This window comes from Haliotis rufescens, unplaced genomic scaffold (genome assembly GCF_023055435.1).
Source record: "Haliotis rufescens isolate VD_foot unplaced genomic scaffold, xgHalRufe1.0.p SCAF_18, whole genome shotgun sequence".
Classification (NCBI taxonomy): Eukaryota; Metazoa; Mollusca; class Gastropoda; order Lepetellida; family Haliotidae; genus Haliotis; species Haliotis rufescens.
The window spans coordinates 24,004,781-24,020,907 of NW_025963868.1; the positions used below are offsets into that span (position 1 = coordinate 24,004,781).

The 16,127-nt window shown below is 42.1% G+C and overlaps 1 protein-coding gene across 2 annotated transcripts; it reads left to right on the forward strand.

Annotated features, from left to right (window-relative positions):
* Positions 1 to 233: 233 nt before the first annotated feature.
* On the forward strand, positions 234 to 4,483 carry LOC124132909. Of its 2 annotated transcripts, none has more exons than XM_046497070.2 (2): positions 234 to 327; positions 2,676 to 4,483. In XM_046497070.2, the coding sequence occupies exon 2, from the start codon at positions 2,840 to 2,842 to the stop codon at positions 4,436 to 4,438; it is 1,599 nt and encodes a 532-aa protein (XP_046353026.2). In that variant the 5' UTR covers positions 234 to 327; positions 2,676 to 2,839; the 3' UTR covers positions 4,439 to 4,483. The 2 variants fall into 2 exon arrangements, with proteins under 2 accessions (XP_046353026.2, XP_046353027.2); XM_046497071.2 differs by lacking the exon at positions 234 to 327 and adding an exon at positions 348 to 742.
* Positions 4,484 to 16,127: the final 11,644 nt, after the last annotated feature.

Genomic DNA, 16,127 nt, shown 5'->3' on the forward strand with positions numbered 1-16,127 from the left:
TAGTTTCCATCACGTTACACATCAACGTAGGGACTGATCCATTACCAACAGAAATTATATGAGTGTAGGCGACACATCACCATTTCTGTAGGCAAAATAACTGTAGGCCAACTGGACAGCGGGCAAAAGTAGACCTAACCGCTAGAACAACTGCCTAACTAACAACGAGACTATTGAGGACGACCGCAGGCACAAATGACATATTTGCGCCCACCTGACAGATGTTAGCAAGGCTTACCTCCCCTGGAAACACCTGGCGCTCTCTTTGTTTCCGCCAACCCTCCGTTGTAACGTTATTCTCAGAAGTGGATATTTGCGATCGCTCCGGTAAATATCGTGTTTGGTGTTTCAATTAGAAATGTCATACGGGCCATCGCCGACTTCTTGGATGGTGACATGTTTCCATTATGTTTATCAACTACGTGTTTGAAAACATAACTGAAACAGGTTCGCTGAATAGTCATGGTTGAACGGTTCGCACTCACAACACGTGGAGAGGGCCTGTCTTCATTTCGCCTTCACCTCATTTCGCCTACACCCTTATCGAACCAAATTTACAGCTGACTGCACTGACTGAGCTTGGATTAGTTAAGAGCCTGAGATGGACAATGCCCATTCATATAATAGGGGTGAGGCAATTAAGCATTTGAATTATTGTAGTCGAAATGAGGTGTAGGCGAAATGAGGGCAAGCCGTGGAGAGATAGTTCGTGGTCACTTCCACGTGGTCCTCCAGTTTAAACGTAAGTTCTAACTTTACAATATTTTTTACAGTTATATTTAGCAAATTCTGACAGAGGCCTAAAATAGATTTATTCAAATTATTGTATGGTCACTGGTTCTGGTAAGGAAACTCGTATGAAGCAGAAACTCTTTTCCAGTCCCGTCTCAAGACATTCCTGTTCAGACTCTTTTATCAAATCTAACTTCAACTGCCACATCTATTTGTCTTGGATCTATGATCTTGTATCTGCAGTTTCCCCTGATTTTATGTAGATAGTGAGCATTCACCTAGAACACGGAAGCGCATGAAAAATGTACTTATTTATTATTATTATCATCATCATCATCATCATCATCATCATCATCATCATCATCATTATTATTATTATTATAATTATTATTATCATTATTATTATTTTATCATCATATCATTATCATTATTATTATTATTATTATGTACAGATTAAATGTTTTAAAAATCAGCAAAGAGGGTTGATCTTGGGTGATCCTGGCACAGTCAGGCTGGTTAGGCTCATCTTTAGCTCAGGGCCCTTGCCCCCTCTACATGCAGCCCAGACAGCGAATGGGACTTCTCCAAGTAAGCGCTGCCTTGTCAAACCTACCCAAAACTTTTCGGAGAATGTGAAGACTCACCAACACTTCAGCCCTCTGCATTACCCAGATTGTCAGAAGGGCTGTATTCCTGGTAGCAACCCCGGGTATTCTCCCAATGTCAGTCAACAGATTGGGAGGTACCAAACCTAAGACACCGTGAACAATTGGGAATCGGACAACTTGGTACTTGGGACGCAAGCGCGACATTTCGAAAGCGAGGTCCGCATAGTTGCCATGTTTTTCCTTAATCATGTCAATCACATTAGTGTCAAAAGCAACAGACTATACTTTAGTGTTAAAAGGACATATTTCACGGTACTTTTTGTAACTCAAATTTGATTTTTTTTGTGTGCTTATTTCACTCTTTGTACTATGCTTTTCAAGACATCAATCGGTCCCGGTTTTTTCGGCGGCCATCTTGCGTATCGAAATGCTTATTGGCTGTTTACACAACGATGGACACGCTCTTATAGTGAAGGAGGCTTCGTTTCTTTTCGTTTTTATTTAGAAATAGATTAAAATCAATATACTGTACAATATACAGCATATACTGTACAATCGTTTTAAAAGTAATCATTTTTTTTAATTTCCACAATTCATATGTCGGACTTCTAAGGACACTAAATGTGGAGGAAATGTCAAAATGTATCAAAATGGTCGATTTTAGATTCGTCAATTAGTTTCAACAGTGTAATTAATAAAGCCCCTGCTATAAATTGGACTGTGACAATCAACGCTGAAAGCCATCGAGCGATAATCAAAGGCTGGAAGATCTATAGTGACACGTGACCTAAATGCGTCACAATGGAATAACTTTTGCATGACACTGCTGTTTTAACTTCCACTTAGGACTTATGTGTACAGTGTACAAAACCCTATTGACGCTAGCAATACGACAATAATGTGTGCCATTGTGGGATAAACCAGCGCTTGGAATGGTTGCTTGATGATTACCTTTAATTATGTGTCGGCCAGTTACTCGACCCGTGAAGATTCCGGGATAGAATAGGTCTTCAGCAACCCATGCTTCCCGTAAAAGGCGACTATGCTTGTCGTAAGAGGCGACTAACGGGATCGGGTGACTTGGTTGATGCATGTCATCGATCCCAATTGCGTGGATCGATGCTCATGATGTTAATCACTGGATTGTCTGGTCCAGACTCGATTATTTACAGACTGCCGTCATATAGCTGGAATATTGCTGAGTGCGGCGTTAAACAACAAACCAAACCAAAAAAACAGTTATTCCCTTATTACATGGGACCAATGCCACAACCAGTCGCTATATGTCTATGATTGTATATGGTGTCAAACATTTTTCTCATATTTCTCTTGCAGTGTTTCAGACCGTTACACTAGACGAATGAAAGCCTTCAGATTGATACTCTGCGCGACCACAGTTTCCCGATATCACTACCAGTGTCCTATCTACGTAACCATGACAAAGGACACGCGAGGACCTCACAGAGTGCACAACCCCAGATAAATTCAAGTCACATGACATGGATCCCCGCAAGGAGATGAACATGCCATTCCCGCAGGAACAGTTTCAGGCGTTGAGGTCCGGAGGTCATATACCCCAGATACCAGCTCGATGCAAGTTCCCCCAATACTCGCTACCCCAGTTGGACGAAAGACTGCTACAAGCTCCATTCCAGCGTGTGCCACCTTTGTTACCCTCACACAGTGAACGAGGTGACGCTGTATGGAGCTTGCCGCACCTTGATGTAAGGGAGACAATCCAGACAATACGTGAACTTGAAAACGTCACCGATCTTGAACAAGATTCAAAAATAGGGCAGCATCGTAACGGGAATGCTTCATTTTCGAGAAGATGTGAGAAAAAGTTAAGCCAGCAAGGACAACAGCCTGGTCCCTTCATTCGTAACGAACTATTCTCGATGAATCGAACTGAACGTAGATCTAGATCAGGACAAGCGGCACTTCCGGTTCCTGAAATCAACGCCAGCACCTTTTCCCATGCAGCCCTCGTGAAACCCAGTAAAGAGGTAGGTTCGGAAACAGGTAGGAATATATTCAGCGCTTTAACCGATATCAACACAGATCGGTCGGACAGGTCTCTGTTTGAATGTGGGACACGGCACTCCAGGCAATCGCGAGCTGATGTGGAGATGGATCCTATTCATGAAACGTATGCACCTGAGCTTGGACCCAGAGACTCAGCAAACCCTCAATGTAAACCTTATGAAATGCTGAATAGTGATACTCCCAAACTGGGACACAGAAAAAATAAGGTCCAGGACCTGTCGAAAATGAAAAAAATAAAGATAATCTGGGATCTTTTCAGAAATGGAAAGACCACGGGACAAGCATCTTCTGGTAGACATGCTGTTACCGACTTGGTAATAAATGATTCCGATGTTCATGTTGCTAAGCAACGGTCAGCGCCAACATACAGAGATTTATCAGGGCAAAGCACCATTTCCATCAGCACACGCTGCAGTGAACAGACTGAGACACCCCAAGCCGAAGTTATTCGGAAGGAGGTAAGCACTGAGGAACGAAGGACATCACGCCTTTGCCCAAACCAGACCGAGATTGTGAACGCTGCAGCCCAATCTGAGAAAGTTAAGGTACGGAGAGGAACTGCAGAGGCTCGTTCTGATATTGAGAGGAATCCCACTGACGTAATAGCCGTTGCTGGGGAATATGAGTCTCGTGTCGGAAATGAAACTTGGAATATTGAATCTCAGGAATCCCCGAAAAGGAAACGGTTACAGAAAATCAAGCAGTTTTATGATAATGAATTGATTATGAAGAAAACATCGACTAAGAGACATTGCACTGATCTGGAAAGAAATGGTTCCGGCGTTCATGTTGCTAAGCAACGGTCAATATCAACGTTCAGCCGTAATGTCCCCGGACATAACACAGCGAATGTGAGGAAATGTAATGAAAAGATTGCCTCTACTGGTAATGACAATATCAAGAATGGCTTGCGTCAGTCGGCAATAGTTCAAACAGATCAAAAGGATGCTCGTAACAGAGAACATATAGCTTTCATATTCTGTAATGGGGAACGCTATCAAATCGTTAGTGTGGAAGAATTTGAGACTATCCAATGTGGTCAACTGGCATAGTCTGCCGTGATATGAGATGATGTAATAAACACGATTTTAAAATGCTGTATTAAATTTTCAGTTATTTTGTATACGTCCACGATTCATTTTCCGTAATTTGAGCGAATAAGTGCATCATGTCGGGGGGATCCAAGTCGCCTGAGGCACCGCAATCTCATGTGCAGAGTTGCGTCCCTTAGGCACGCGAGAAATTGATGATTGATTGTGCGATTGTGTCCCGGTTCGAACCGATTATGTTTCTAGGTTTGTCAGCACTGTGCCCGTGCGCGAAGGTTTCACCAAAGTGATAAATGTTTGAGACCTGCATCACTTCGGGCTTTCCTCCCACATCAAGCTGACACGCCGTGAATTAACTGGAATACTGTTCAAAGCGATGTTAAACCCAACTCACTCACTCACATATCATTGTAATTGGGACTATATGTATGTATATATGTATGTATGTATGTATGTATGTATGTATGTATGTATGTAAACAATGCCTCCTTTGTCTCTGACCATTCAGTAAGTACCTGAATTTCTAGTTGAATACCATATGGCAATTACGGAAATTCATGTGAAGATCCGGGGTAGAATAGGCCTTCAGAAATCCATGCTTGTCGTAAGGGGCGACTAACGGGATCGGGTGGTCAGGCTCGCTGACTTGGTTGATGCATTTCATCGTATCTTAATTGCGTGGATCGATGCTCATGATGTCAATCGTTGGATTGTCTGGTCCAGACTCCATTATTTACAGACCACCGTCATGCACCTCGAATATTGCCGAGTGCGGCGTTAAACAACAAATAGTCAAACAAAACATTTTTCCCTTAAGGTTGGCTGGTTGGTTTGTTGTTTAACGCCGCACTCAGCAATATTCCAGCTATATGACGGCGGTCTGTAAATAATCGAGTCTGAACCAGACAATCCAGTGATTGACATACATCAACCAAGTCACCGGATGTCGCCTCTTGCGACAAGCATAGTCGCCTTTTACAGCAAGCATGGGTTGCTGAAGACCTATTCCAACCCGGGTCTTCACGGGTCCCATAGGTATGGAAATGACAAAAAAGGGTCATCATCAGGGAGAATGTGGGACTTGAACCTATCACCAGCAGCTTCTGTCATCTAAAGGGAGGCAACTCCGGACAGTTTTAATGCATTGGGCACCAATGCCCTTAAAAATTGTGACGTGGATTATACTGTGAAAGTGCATTCTGTAATGGCCTCTTTCGGTATTCAGTGAGTTTGTGAGTGACAGGAATGTATGGGTTGCTGAAAACCTATTCTAACCAGGATCTTCACGGGTCATGAATTATATGCTTGCCCCTGGTGGGTGCACGTGCCAAATGTACAGAGAACATATTTGTTTCACGTGCCTCACGCAGGTGCGACTCACACTGTGTTCTCAAAGTTTTAAAAAACGGTTATCAGAACAATTGTTTAAACATTTAGATATTGGGTGCTAAGGTTCTTCGAATGTTGGTCATGGTTTATATAGGTTACAGCCCTCGGACCCTGGTGTCTAATCGTTGAAATGGTTCGAGTCTACTCAAATGAAAACAGATAAAGGTTAGGATATTTATTACTCCTGTTCGAATAAGTATCCCTGCAAGGGCGCCGGCCGCCATCATGTCGAAGAGTTTGTATGTTTTTACGCCACTTTTGGCACTTTTACAAGGGACACCAGAATGAGACTCTTACATTGTACCCATGAGAGGAAGAGTGAAAAAGATGGATAATAGCAAGTTATACACTGAGTTGAAGGTTAATGACAGTTACAGCGCCCTCTACGATGTAGGATGGGGAGACAACTCTGGAGAGCAACATTTAACGACGTGTTAGGTACTGGTGAGGTGAGGTGAAATGGGGTTTAACGTCGCGTCCAAGATTATTGCACTTATATAGCGACGTGCATGCACGTGTGTGTGTGTGGCTGCGTGTACTAGTCCGGACTGATGCCGATTTATAGTGCTAGCCCACTGAGATACCATGCCGCAGTTTAACATGAATACCCCACTCAGACACAGTATACTGACTCCGAGCCGACCAGTCCTTGTTTTAGCCCCTTTATGCCGAGCGTCAGACAGGGTAACAACAAGTACCATCTTTTAACGTCTTTTTGATCGAACCCCGGACCTTCCGCTCTCCGGGCGGACGCTCTACCACTAGACCGCGGAGGCGGACGTGTTAGGTACTGACTGAAATCATGAGAAATGAATAAGCACCCGATGCTGTTCTGTTGTCTTGTGTACAGAGTGGCAAGAAGCGTAATGCTTCTAGGGAAACTGAATTGCTGTGTCTGCTGTCTTGTCCCCAGTGCGTCACCTCCCGGTGTCATCGCTGCCACCAGTGATCAAGCGGACATGACAAGAATCTTGCCCCACCACCCACAAAACCCCAATTGTAGGGTGCTGTCTTTGAGGAGGAGAGTGACAACAGTGAAGATGTTTTGGATGAGAAATATTAATGAATTACCTCACCCAATTAAATTAAAATATACTTTTCTGTGATGTTTAGATTACTTAAGACCTTCTTAGTTATACTACAAAATCAACCCCGTCGAAGGTTATAGCTTCCCGTAATTGAATGGTTGGTTGGTTTTTTGTTTAACGCCGCACTCAGCAATATTTCAACTATATGACGGCGGTCTGTAAATAATCGAGTGGGGACTAAACAATCCAGTGGTTAATACCATGAGCATCGATCCACGCAATTGGGATTGATGACATGCATCAACCAAGTCAGCGAGCAAGCCTGACCACCCAATCCCGTTAATCGCCTCTTACAAGCATAGTCGCCTTTTACGATAAGCATGGGTTGCTGAAGACCTATTCTACCCCTGATCTTCACGGGTCGAGTAACTGAATGGAAATGACATCTTTGAAATTGTGAAAGTATGTGTAAGGGATCGACCATTTGATATTTAGGGTAGGGGGCGGGAGCTTTTATCGAACAACATATATTGTCCCCGAAAATGCCTGAAATATAAATTATGCTTCAGAATGTTGAAGAAAAGAAATAGCCTTCCACAAAAATTACATTGTCGCCCCCAACGATATTTATGACATATGGCTCGTCACGCCGAAGACCCGCGTTCGATTCCCGACCTGGGTACAATGTGTGAAGCTCATTTCTGGTGTCCCCCGCCGTGATATTGCTGGAATATTGCTAAAGCGGCGTAAAACCATACTCACTCACTATGACATATGGATGCAATAGGCCTAATCCGTTATCCAGGCAGCTGTAGAAGAAGGATAATATCTCGAGAACGCGTTATTTAAAGTGATTCGAGGTAAATTTAAAGATTTCAGTGACTGTGGTGATGGCCAAATGTTTGCACAAACAAATGTCATAACACTCACGGATATTGTTGTATATTTCACTGCAGGTGTTCGCGCGTGATTCCGTGTATGCGGTGTCAGCCAATCAGAAATCATTTCCGTTGCACGGACTTTCGTGCTGCGTTAAATCAGACGACACCTACGTGAGAGGTTATTGTTGACTGAACGAATGCTTCAAAATATTCCATTTATTTTTAGGACTAACATTTCGTCCAGAAATTCAGAAGCTCAGTTAATCCTTTGGAAAAGTGAACTGCGTGTTTTCCTGGAGTTTTCCACACGGATTTTATAATTTTGTCATTTGGTACAGATGTCATCGACAACAGTTGGTCGACGCCATCATCCTTAATCAGAGAGGTTAGTGTGTATAGTAGTAGTATAGAACGGGTCGCCAGGAACCCCATTTTGGTTGAGGGAGGTTGAGTGAAAATAGGGAAGGTGATTGGCTGATCCAAGTCACGTGATCTGATAGGATGACTCATGCATCAACAGCGCGTCGGGAAAGGGTGGGGAATGAAAGGTGTGTGTTTATAAGACAGAAAAGAATTCGTAAGTAAACAAAAGTAAAGGGTATTCAATAGACCTATGTGTATGGCGTGCTGCCCTGAATACACAAGCAGCCCAGTTTGAATTGAGCGCGCTTGACAACTCACGTGACCACATCGTTTCAAATTGTTTATTGGTCATAATAGTTTCGTTTATTTCAGGCGTTAGTAGAAATTACAATTAGTGTACAACTCACGTAGTCGTTTCAAATTGACCGCGCTCGCGAGAGCGTGCGACCTGGTTTGATGAATACAGGGTGTGTGTTGAAAGTACATCATACCACAATAGAGACGGGTTGTGTCAACTTTATATACGCCGGATAATGTAGGAAAAAAATGTACGTCTAGCTGGATCAAATTCATCTTGTACGGTCTACACGTTGTACACCATGAACGTTAGACAACCTGTATGGAAAAAAACCATAGAAGAAATAGATAAGACTATACAATCAGTAAGCTAGCAGTGTTGTTTAATTACATTTAGCGCGCAAGAACGAGGTAGTCACGTCACCCTGCATTGACTATAACGCTGAAGGCAGCCGAATTTCGAATCACCCGCGCTGCGTACTATTGTGAACCATTTGTATAGAGGGCGTTCACTTATTCAGCCCTGTCCCGACTTGCATAGTTGATGTTTCAATGCTAGCTTTTCCATTTAACGCGATGATAAATAAGCCCTACGGTTTGAGTTTTAACCGTGTAACATGATGTGCACAGTTTTACTTCAGAACGTGCTATTTTGAAAATAGATAGAAAACTGATAAGTACATGTACCAGTGTGACGGCACGAAGCTAGGTTTGTTGGGAAAGTGATGGAAGCAATCTATAGGACATTTTCATGTTTACAATACTCACCCTTAATTCGAAGAGAGAACAGAGTTTATCATGGAAAATTGTTTGACGAGGAAAATGTTTTATTGAAAATATATGTCGAAGTAGGTTTATTCATAGCTAATGTATAGCAGAGAGACTAAGCGACCGACCGCCCATAACAATGTCAACATACCCCGGCCTTACAATTAATGTCAACATACCCGCCTCGCCTGAAGCTTCCCATTCATAAATTGTGTGACCAGTTTCCCGTATTTATATGTTAGGGAAGATGTGTTGTACATTTCTTATTTTAAAAGGGAGTTATTTCACAGAGGATATATATGGGTATTCCCCTCTTTAAACCTTTCTTTCGTTGGTGTCTATTAAACGTATCCGGTATTTAATACATTTGAATGATGTAGGAAAGTATGTGCGTGTAGATGTTGTACCTATATCCGAACACGAATGTATGACACCTTTCAATAGATCAATTACGGTTCTAACCACGACACGCAACATGACTATGAGCGTGGTTAGCAGTTCATATTTATAAACACATCGTAAATGACATATTTCTGATGAATGAACTCGCCCGCACACATGTCTATAGGGTTATGTTCGCCCGAACTGTAAACAGTGACACATTGATAACAGGAAGGGTGTGTGGAATGCACTCGTCCTTGTAAGGGTAAAATACGCGTTTAAACTCACCATTTAAATGATGACATTACTTTTTTAGATGTATTGGTATCAGTGAGTGAATTTAGTTTTACGCCACACTCGGCATTATTCCAGCTCTAGGACGGTGGTCTGTGAATGAACGAGCGTGGACCAGACAATCCAGTGATCAACAGCATGAGCAGCGATCTGTGCAACTAGGAACCGATGGCACGTGTCATCCGAGTCGGCGAGACTGACCAACCGATCCCCGTCAGTCGCCAATAAGCATGGGTTACTAATGGTGGATTCTAAAGCCAGGACCTTCACGGGTGTAGTATGACGAAGACTATATACTAATATGATCGAAAACTGAGAAAAAACAAACAATTCATTCGTATCATTTATTGATTCGAGTCAATCGGTTCCATACAAAGCCGTGATATACGAATGGACAATAGTATTCACTCTGGAACATTATTTAGTCACTCATATACACATGCTGCTGCTGCTCGAAGGCCCTATTGTATATCGCTTAGTCTCTCTGCTATACATTAGCTCGTTCTTGCGCGCTAAATGTTAACTGCTAGCTTGCTGATTGCGTAGTCTTATCTATTTTGTCTATATTTTTTTTTCTATACAGGTTGTCTAACGTTCATGGTGTACAACGTGTAGACCGTATAAGATGAATTTGATCCAGCTAGACGTACATTCTTTTCCCCACCTACATTACCCGGCGTATATCATGTTGACACAACCCGTCTCTATTGTGGTACTTGTACTTTCAACACACACCCTGCATTCATCAAACCAGATCGCACGCTCTCGCGAGCGCGGTCAATTTGAAACGACTACGTGAGTTGTACACTAATTGTAATTTCTACTAACGCCTGAAATAAACGAAACCATTATGACCAATAAACAATTTGAAACGACGTGGTCACGTGAGTTGTCAAGCGCGCTCAATTCAAACTGGGCTGCTTGTCTATTCACTTGCGCTCGCTCCGATAGGCTGGGGGACGCTTTCAGTCTGGTGGTCTACCATGGTCTACCAAAAGGAGCGTCTGCGCCCTCACTATATACTACTGATAGTAATGTTTTTATTCATAAGTTTCTATTGTGATAAGTCCATTTCTACGAAAGACCATTAGGACCATATTGGTATTTTGTTTTTTTCTCTTTGAAAAGTTGTAATTACGAGAATAATGTCGTAATTACGACTTTTCAAAACTCGTAGTTACGAGAATAAAGTCGTAATTACGACTTTTAAAAGAGAAAAAACAAAATACCAATATGGTCCTAAAGTGCTTTCGTACATTTCTTTCTTAAAGTATTTGTGCGAATTCATGGATACGTGTTTTAATGCATGTTCTCAAAAGAGAAATTGAATTACGTTTGTTTCATTATTTGGTATGTTGAGCATATAATCAACAAAGCTAAATTAAATACTAGTACTCGTTTCTAGTATTGAGTGACCGCCTCAATGGTCAAGTGGTAGAGCGGAAGGTTGCGTGTTCGATCCCTGGCCCCCTTTCACTACGACCACGAATATCCCGAATCACCCCGAATCGGAAACTTTCGAAATTCGTGATGATTCGGTCAATAATGGAAACTTTCGTGGCTAATCGGGTTGAAAAATATGAAGAATGCCAGGAATGGGTTAAGAAACATGTACGAATTTCAAGCTTCATGTACGGATCATGCACGAATTGTAAGAATCACCTACGACTAAGTTACGAATATTTTTCTTACTTAATTCTAACATGATTCGTAGTTGACTCGGGACATTCGTGGCTGTTTCGTGATGTTTTCGGGTTGAGGACAAGAAATTTTGGGAGCCACGAATCGCTAAGAATAGCCAAGAATACAAAAGAATCGATTACGAAGCTGTTACGGAACATAAGAATTAATTATGAATGGTGAGGTGAGGTGAAATTGGGTTTAACGTCGCGTCCAAGATTATTGCACTTATATAGCGACGTGCATGCACGTGTATGTGTGTGTGTGGCTGCTTGTACTAGTCCGGACTGATGCCGATTTATAGTGCTAGCTCACTGAGATACCATGCCGCAGTTTAACATGAATACCTCACTCAGACACAGTATACTGACTCCGAGCCGACCAGTCCTTGTTTTAGCCCCTTAATGCCGAGCGCCAGACAGGGTAACAACAAGTACAATCTTTTAACGTCTTTTTGTATGACGCGGCCCGGGATCGAACCCTGGACCTTCCGCTCTCCGGGCGGACGCTCTACCACAAGACCACGGAGGCGGTCAATTATGAATGGATTACGATACAGCCACGATTTGAAATTCGGGGACCCTTCCACGAAAGTTTTTGACAAACAAAAACTGTCTCGCCGATTCGACGAACTCCCGCGAACTGTACGAATGTTTGGGAATCAAATAAGATTCATTTAAGAACTTCAAGAAATGATTGAGATTTATTTACGAACGTGAAAAAATTCCTATTCGGGGTGATTCGGGATATCCGTGGTCCTAGTGAAATGGGGGCATTATCTAAAGATGTTAAAAATGGTACTTGTAGTAACCCTGTCTGACGCTCGGCATTAAGGGGCTAAAACAAGGACTGGTCGGCTCGGAGTCAGTATACTGTGTCTGAGTGGGGTATTCAAAACTGCGGCGTGGTATCTCAGTTGGCTAGCACTATAAATCGGCATCAGTCTGGACTAGTACAAGCAGCTACACACATACGTGCATGCACGTCGCTTTCACCTCACCTTACCTTCTAGTATCGTGTGAGTACGCCGATCCTATCAATATTAATTCAAGCCATATGACGCCTTGGGGACAGTAATGGCTTACACCCGTGAAGGCCCGGGTTATAGTTCGTCTTCAGCAACCCATGCTTGTCGTAAGAGGCGACTGACGGGATCGGATAGTCGGGTTTACTGACTTGGTTGATGCGTGTCATCGTATTCCGATTGCATAGATCGAATCTCATGACACCAATAACTGGATCGTCTGATCCGAACTGGATTATGTTCAAACCGCTGTCATAAAGCTGGAATATTGCTGAGTGCAGTGTTAAACAACAAAGAAAGAAAGTGATGGCTTCCCAAGAGAATTGCAACCAAGAAGAGAATTTTTACCACAACCACTTTTACCACTGGTCTACTCACAACCACAACATTGAGGAAGAAAGTATATGCTGTATCCCCAGTTACCGTATTTTGATTTGTTTGTTGTTATCGCACTCATCAATATTCCAGCTTTATGACGGCGGTCTGTAAATAATCGAGTATGGCCCAGACAATCCAGTTATTGACATCATGAGCATCGATCCACCAAATTGGGTATGACATGCATCAACCAAGTCAGCGAGCCTGACCACCCGATCCGTTAGTCGCCTCTTACGACAAGCATGGTCGCCTACCACGGCAAGCATGGGTTGCTGAAGACCTATTGTGACCCGGATCTTCACGGGTCCAATTCATCATGCTAACTAGGTCGCAATACGCACGGCGTCGAAAGGGTGACAATCTTCTTCGGGGGAAAGGGGCGGTCGGGTAGCCTAGTGGTTAAAGCGTTAGCTAGTCACGCCGAAGACCCGGGTTCGATTCCCGACATGGGTACAATGTGTGAAGCCCATTTCTGGTGTCCCCCGCCGTGATATTGCTGGAATATTGCTAAAAGCGGCGTAAAACCTCACTCACTCACTCACTCACTCTTCGGGGGAAAGTAGGTCAGGTTATGTTGCCTCGTGTAAGTTTCTTTACAGTTCCAGATTTGAACGAAAATTGAAGTCAGTACAATGTATGAACTTTATACGAACTCCAAGGCTTCTGAATATCGAGCCATTACCACTGCTGCTCTTGTCCTTGATAAGGACACGTGTTCTTAGAAAATATTTAAATATTACATAAGCCCCGTGAGAACGTCCTGTTAAATCAAAACAAGTTGCAGGTCGTGAGAGGCTACTAAAACCGAGCGGTCAGGCTCAGTGACTTGGTTGATTATGTATCAGTGTACCCCGACTGCGGGAAGGTTGTTCATAATATCAATCACTGGATAGTCTGGTTGATCATTTACAGGTCGCCGTCATGTAGCTGGAATACTGCTGAATGCGAACACGTGTCCATCTTAATTGTCTTCGCCATCTGTGTCAACATTACGTTAATGGAAAAGGTAAATATGTATACTCGCCCAAAATTTAGACCTTTGTTTTCTTTGTCTATCGCCTCAAGGTCCCACATCGAAAAATGTATCTTTTATTTACCTATCATATACTACTAAAAAAAAGGTTAAGGATCACCCGGTTCTGTCATGGTATGAGTGAGTGAGTGAGTTGGGTTTAATGCCGCTTTTTGTCAAAGTCAAGTCAAAGTCATGATATGAACAAACGTAAATCAAAGTATGGGTTTGTCCACAACATATTTTCAGTAGTACTCTTTATGTTATGATGCCGATTCTTTAGAAAGAGGGGTTTAAGCATTGATTAATGTTGCAAGATTAATTTATGCGAGATTAATGTTTTGCCAGAAACTGAAGGGAATACTAACTTGCACGGATATTTTTTTTTTACTACTCTTTATGAATTCATGAAATGGAGGAAACTTTCCTGAAAAAAATAAAAGATATAATTATGTTGAGCTTACCTGGACAAATCAAACTGATCTTGTGGGTTTAACATGGCATCACAGATTATTGCACTCATGGTGTGTGTGTGTGGCTGCTTCTGTTAGTCCGGACTTATGCCTATTTTATAGTGCTAGCCCACTGAGATACCATGCCGGAGTTTAACATGAATACTCCACTCAGACACAGTATACATACTTCGACCAGTCCTTGTTTTAGCCCTTTAATGCCGAGTGCCAGTCAGGGTAACAACAAGTACCATATTTTAACGTCTTTTGGTATGACGCAGCCGGGGATTGTACCCAGGACCTTCCGCTCTCCGGGCGAACGCTCTACCGCTAGACCACGGAGGCGGTCTGTCCTCCAATGTTGTCACCTCAATTTCTTCAGTCTGGTGTTTAACATGGCCATCCCTGCATGGAATGTCACTACTCTGCCTTACCATTTGAAAATGCAGTGTAATGTGGTTTATATGTAGTTTGTAAACTAATATATATTTTAATACTATTATGTTATCATATTGGTGTTTTCGTATTGGCAATGTTATAGGTCCCAGAAGAGTCATATTGGCTGAGGCAGGCTGTATTGTTTTATTTATAACCCTGAAATGCATCACATTTGTTTGAAAGTTTACCACAATAATGAGAGGGAGTAGTGACATGATGGTGCATTACAAGTTCCGACCTGAATAACCTACTGCACTCATTTACTGTGGAAAGACATTGTTTATCAAATTCAGTATGTAAGGGAGGTAATCCCACAGTAGTCAAAAACATGGTTTGAGAGTATAACAGGAAATGAATTGTAACCTATACTCTTCATATTATTTCAAACATGCCCCTGTGTTTATTAAATATTTCGGGGAAATTATCTTATTGTAAATATAATTTGACGAAGAAAGAGTTTTAAAGCTTTCTTGTATATATTTGGATACTAACCTAGATTTGACCAGGGAGACTACTGTATTCGACGTAATAAGCACCCAGGGCTGGAATTATGAAGTTACATTTGGCTGGACTAACTAGTCTATGCATAGTCAAATCAAAATGGTGGTTGAAGCGAAGCATGTCATCGATTCCAATTGTGTGGATCGATGCTCATTATATCAATCACTGGATAGTCTTGTCCAGACTCGATTATTTACAGACCGCCATCATATAGCTGGAATATTGCTGAGTGTGGCGTAAAATAACAAACTAAACCAAACCAAAACCAATCAAAATAGCTTAATAAAATCGACATCTGATTCATAAATTGCCATGCAGATATTGATCGATTGCAGGATTTCCAAACATGTGTACTGAAAACTTAGAACCAAGATGATTTGATGCACTTTGTGAAGTAAGAACCGTCATATTTTACAACATAGATCTTGATTATCGGTCAGATCATCTGCACTGGGGTACACCATTTAATTTGAACCAAATGCAAGTGATATGAGAGGTGGAATCTGATTGGTCAATATAAGGGACAAAGAAGGGACATAACTCGCCCCAGCCCTACTACCAACTGTTATTTTCAAGGCTTTTTCAGTTGGGTTATAGCCTAAGTCTATCATGAATTCTTCAGGGTGTTTGGCACACAAATCTATCACTGTGATAAACCTCATATAAACATCTTTGGTACATATTTTTGTGTGCTTTAATACTTTGATTAACAAGTATATGTCATTTTGTACAAATTCAAGGCTTTTCACAATATTTTGGTGATTTTCAAGGCTTTTCAAGTTTGACACTAAAAATCAAGGCAAAAG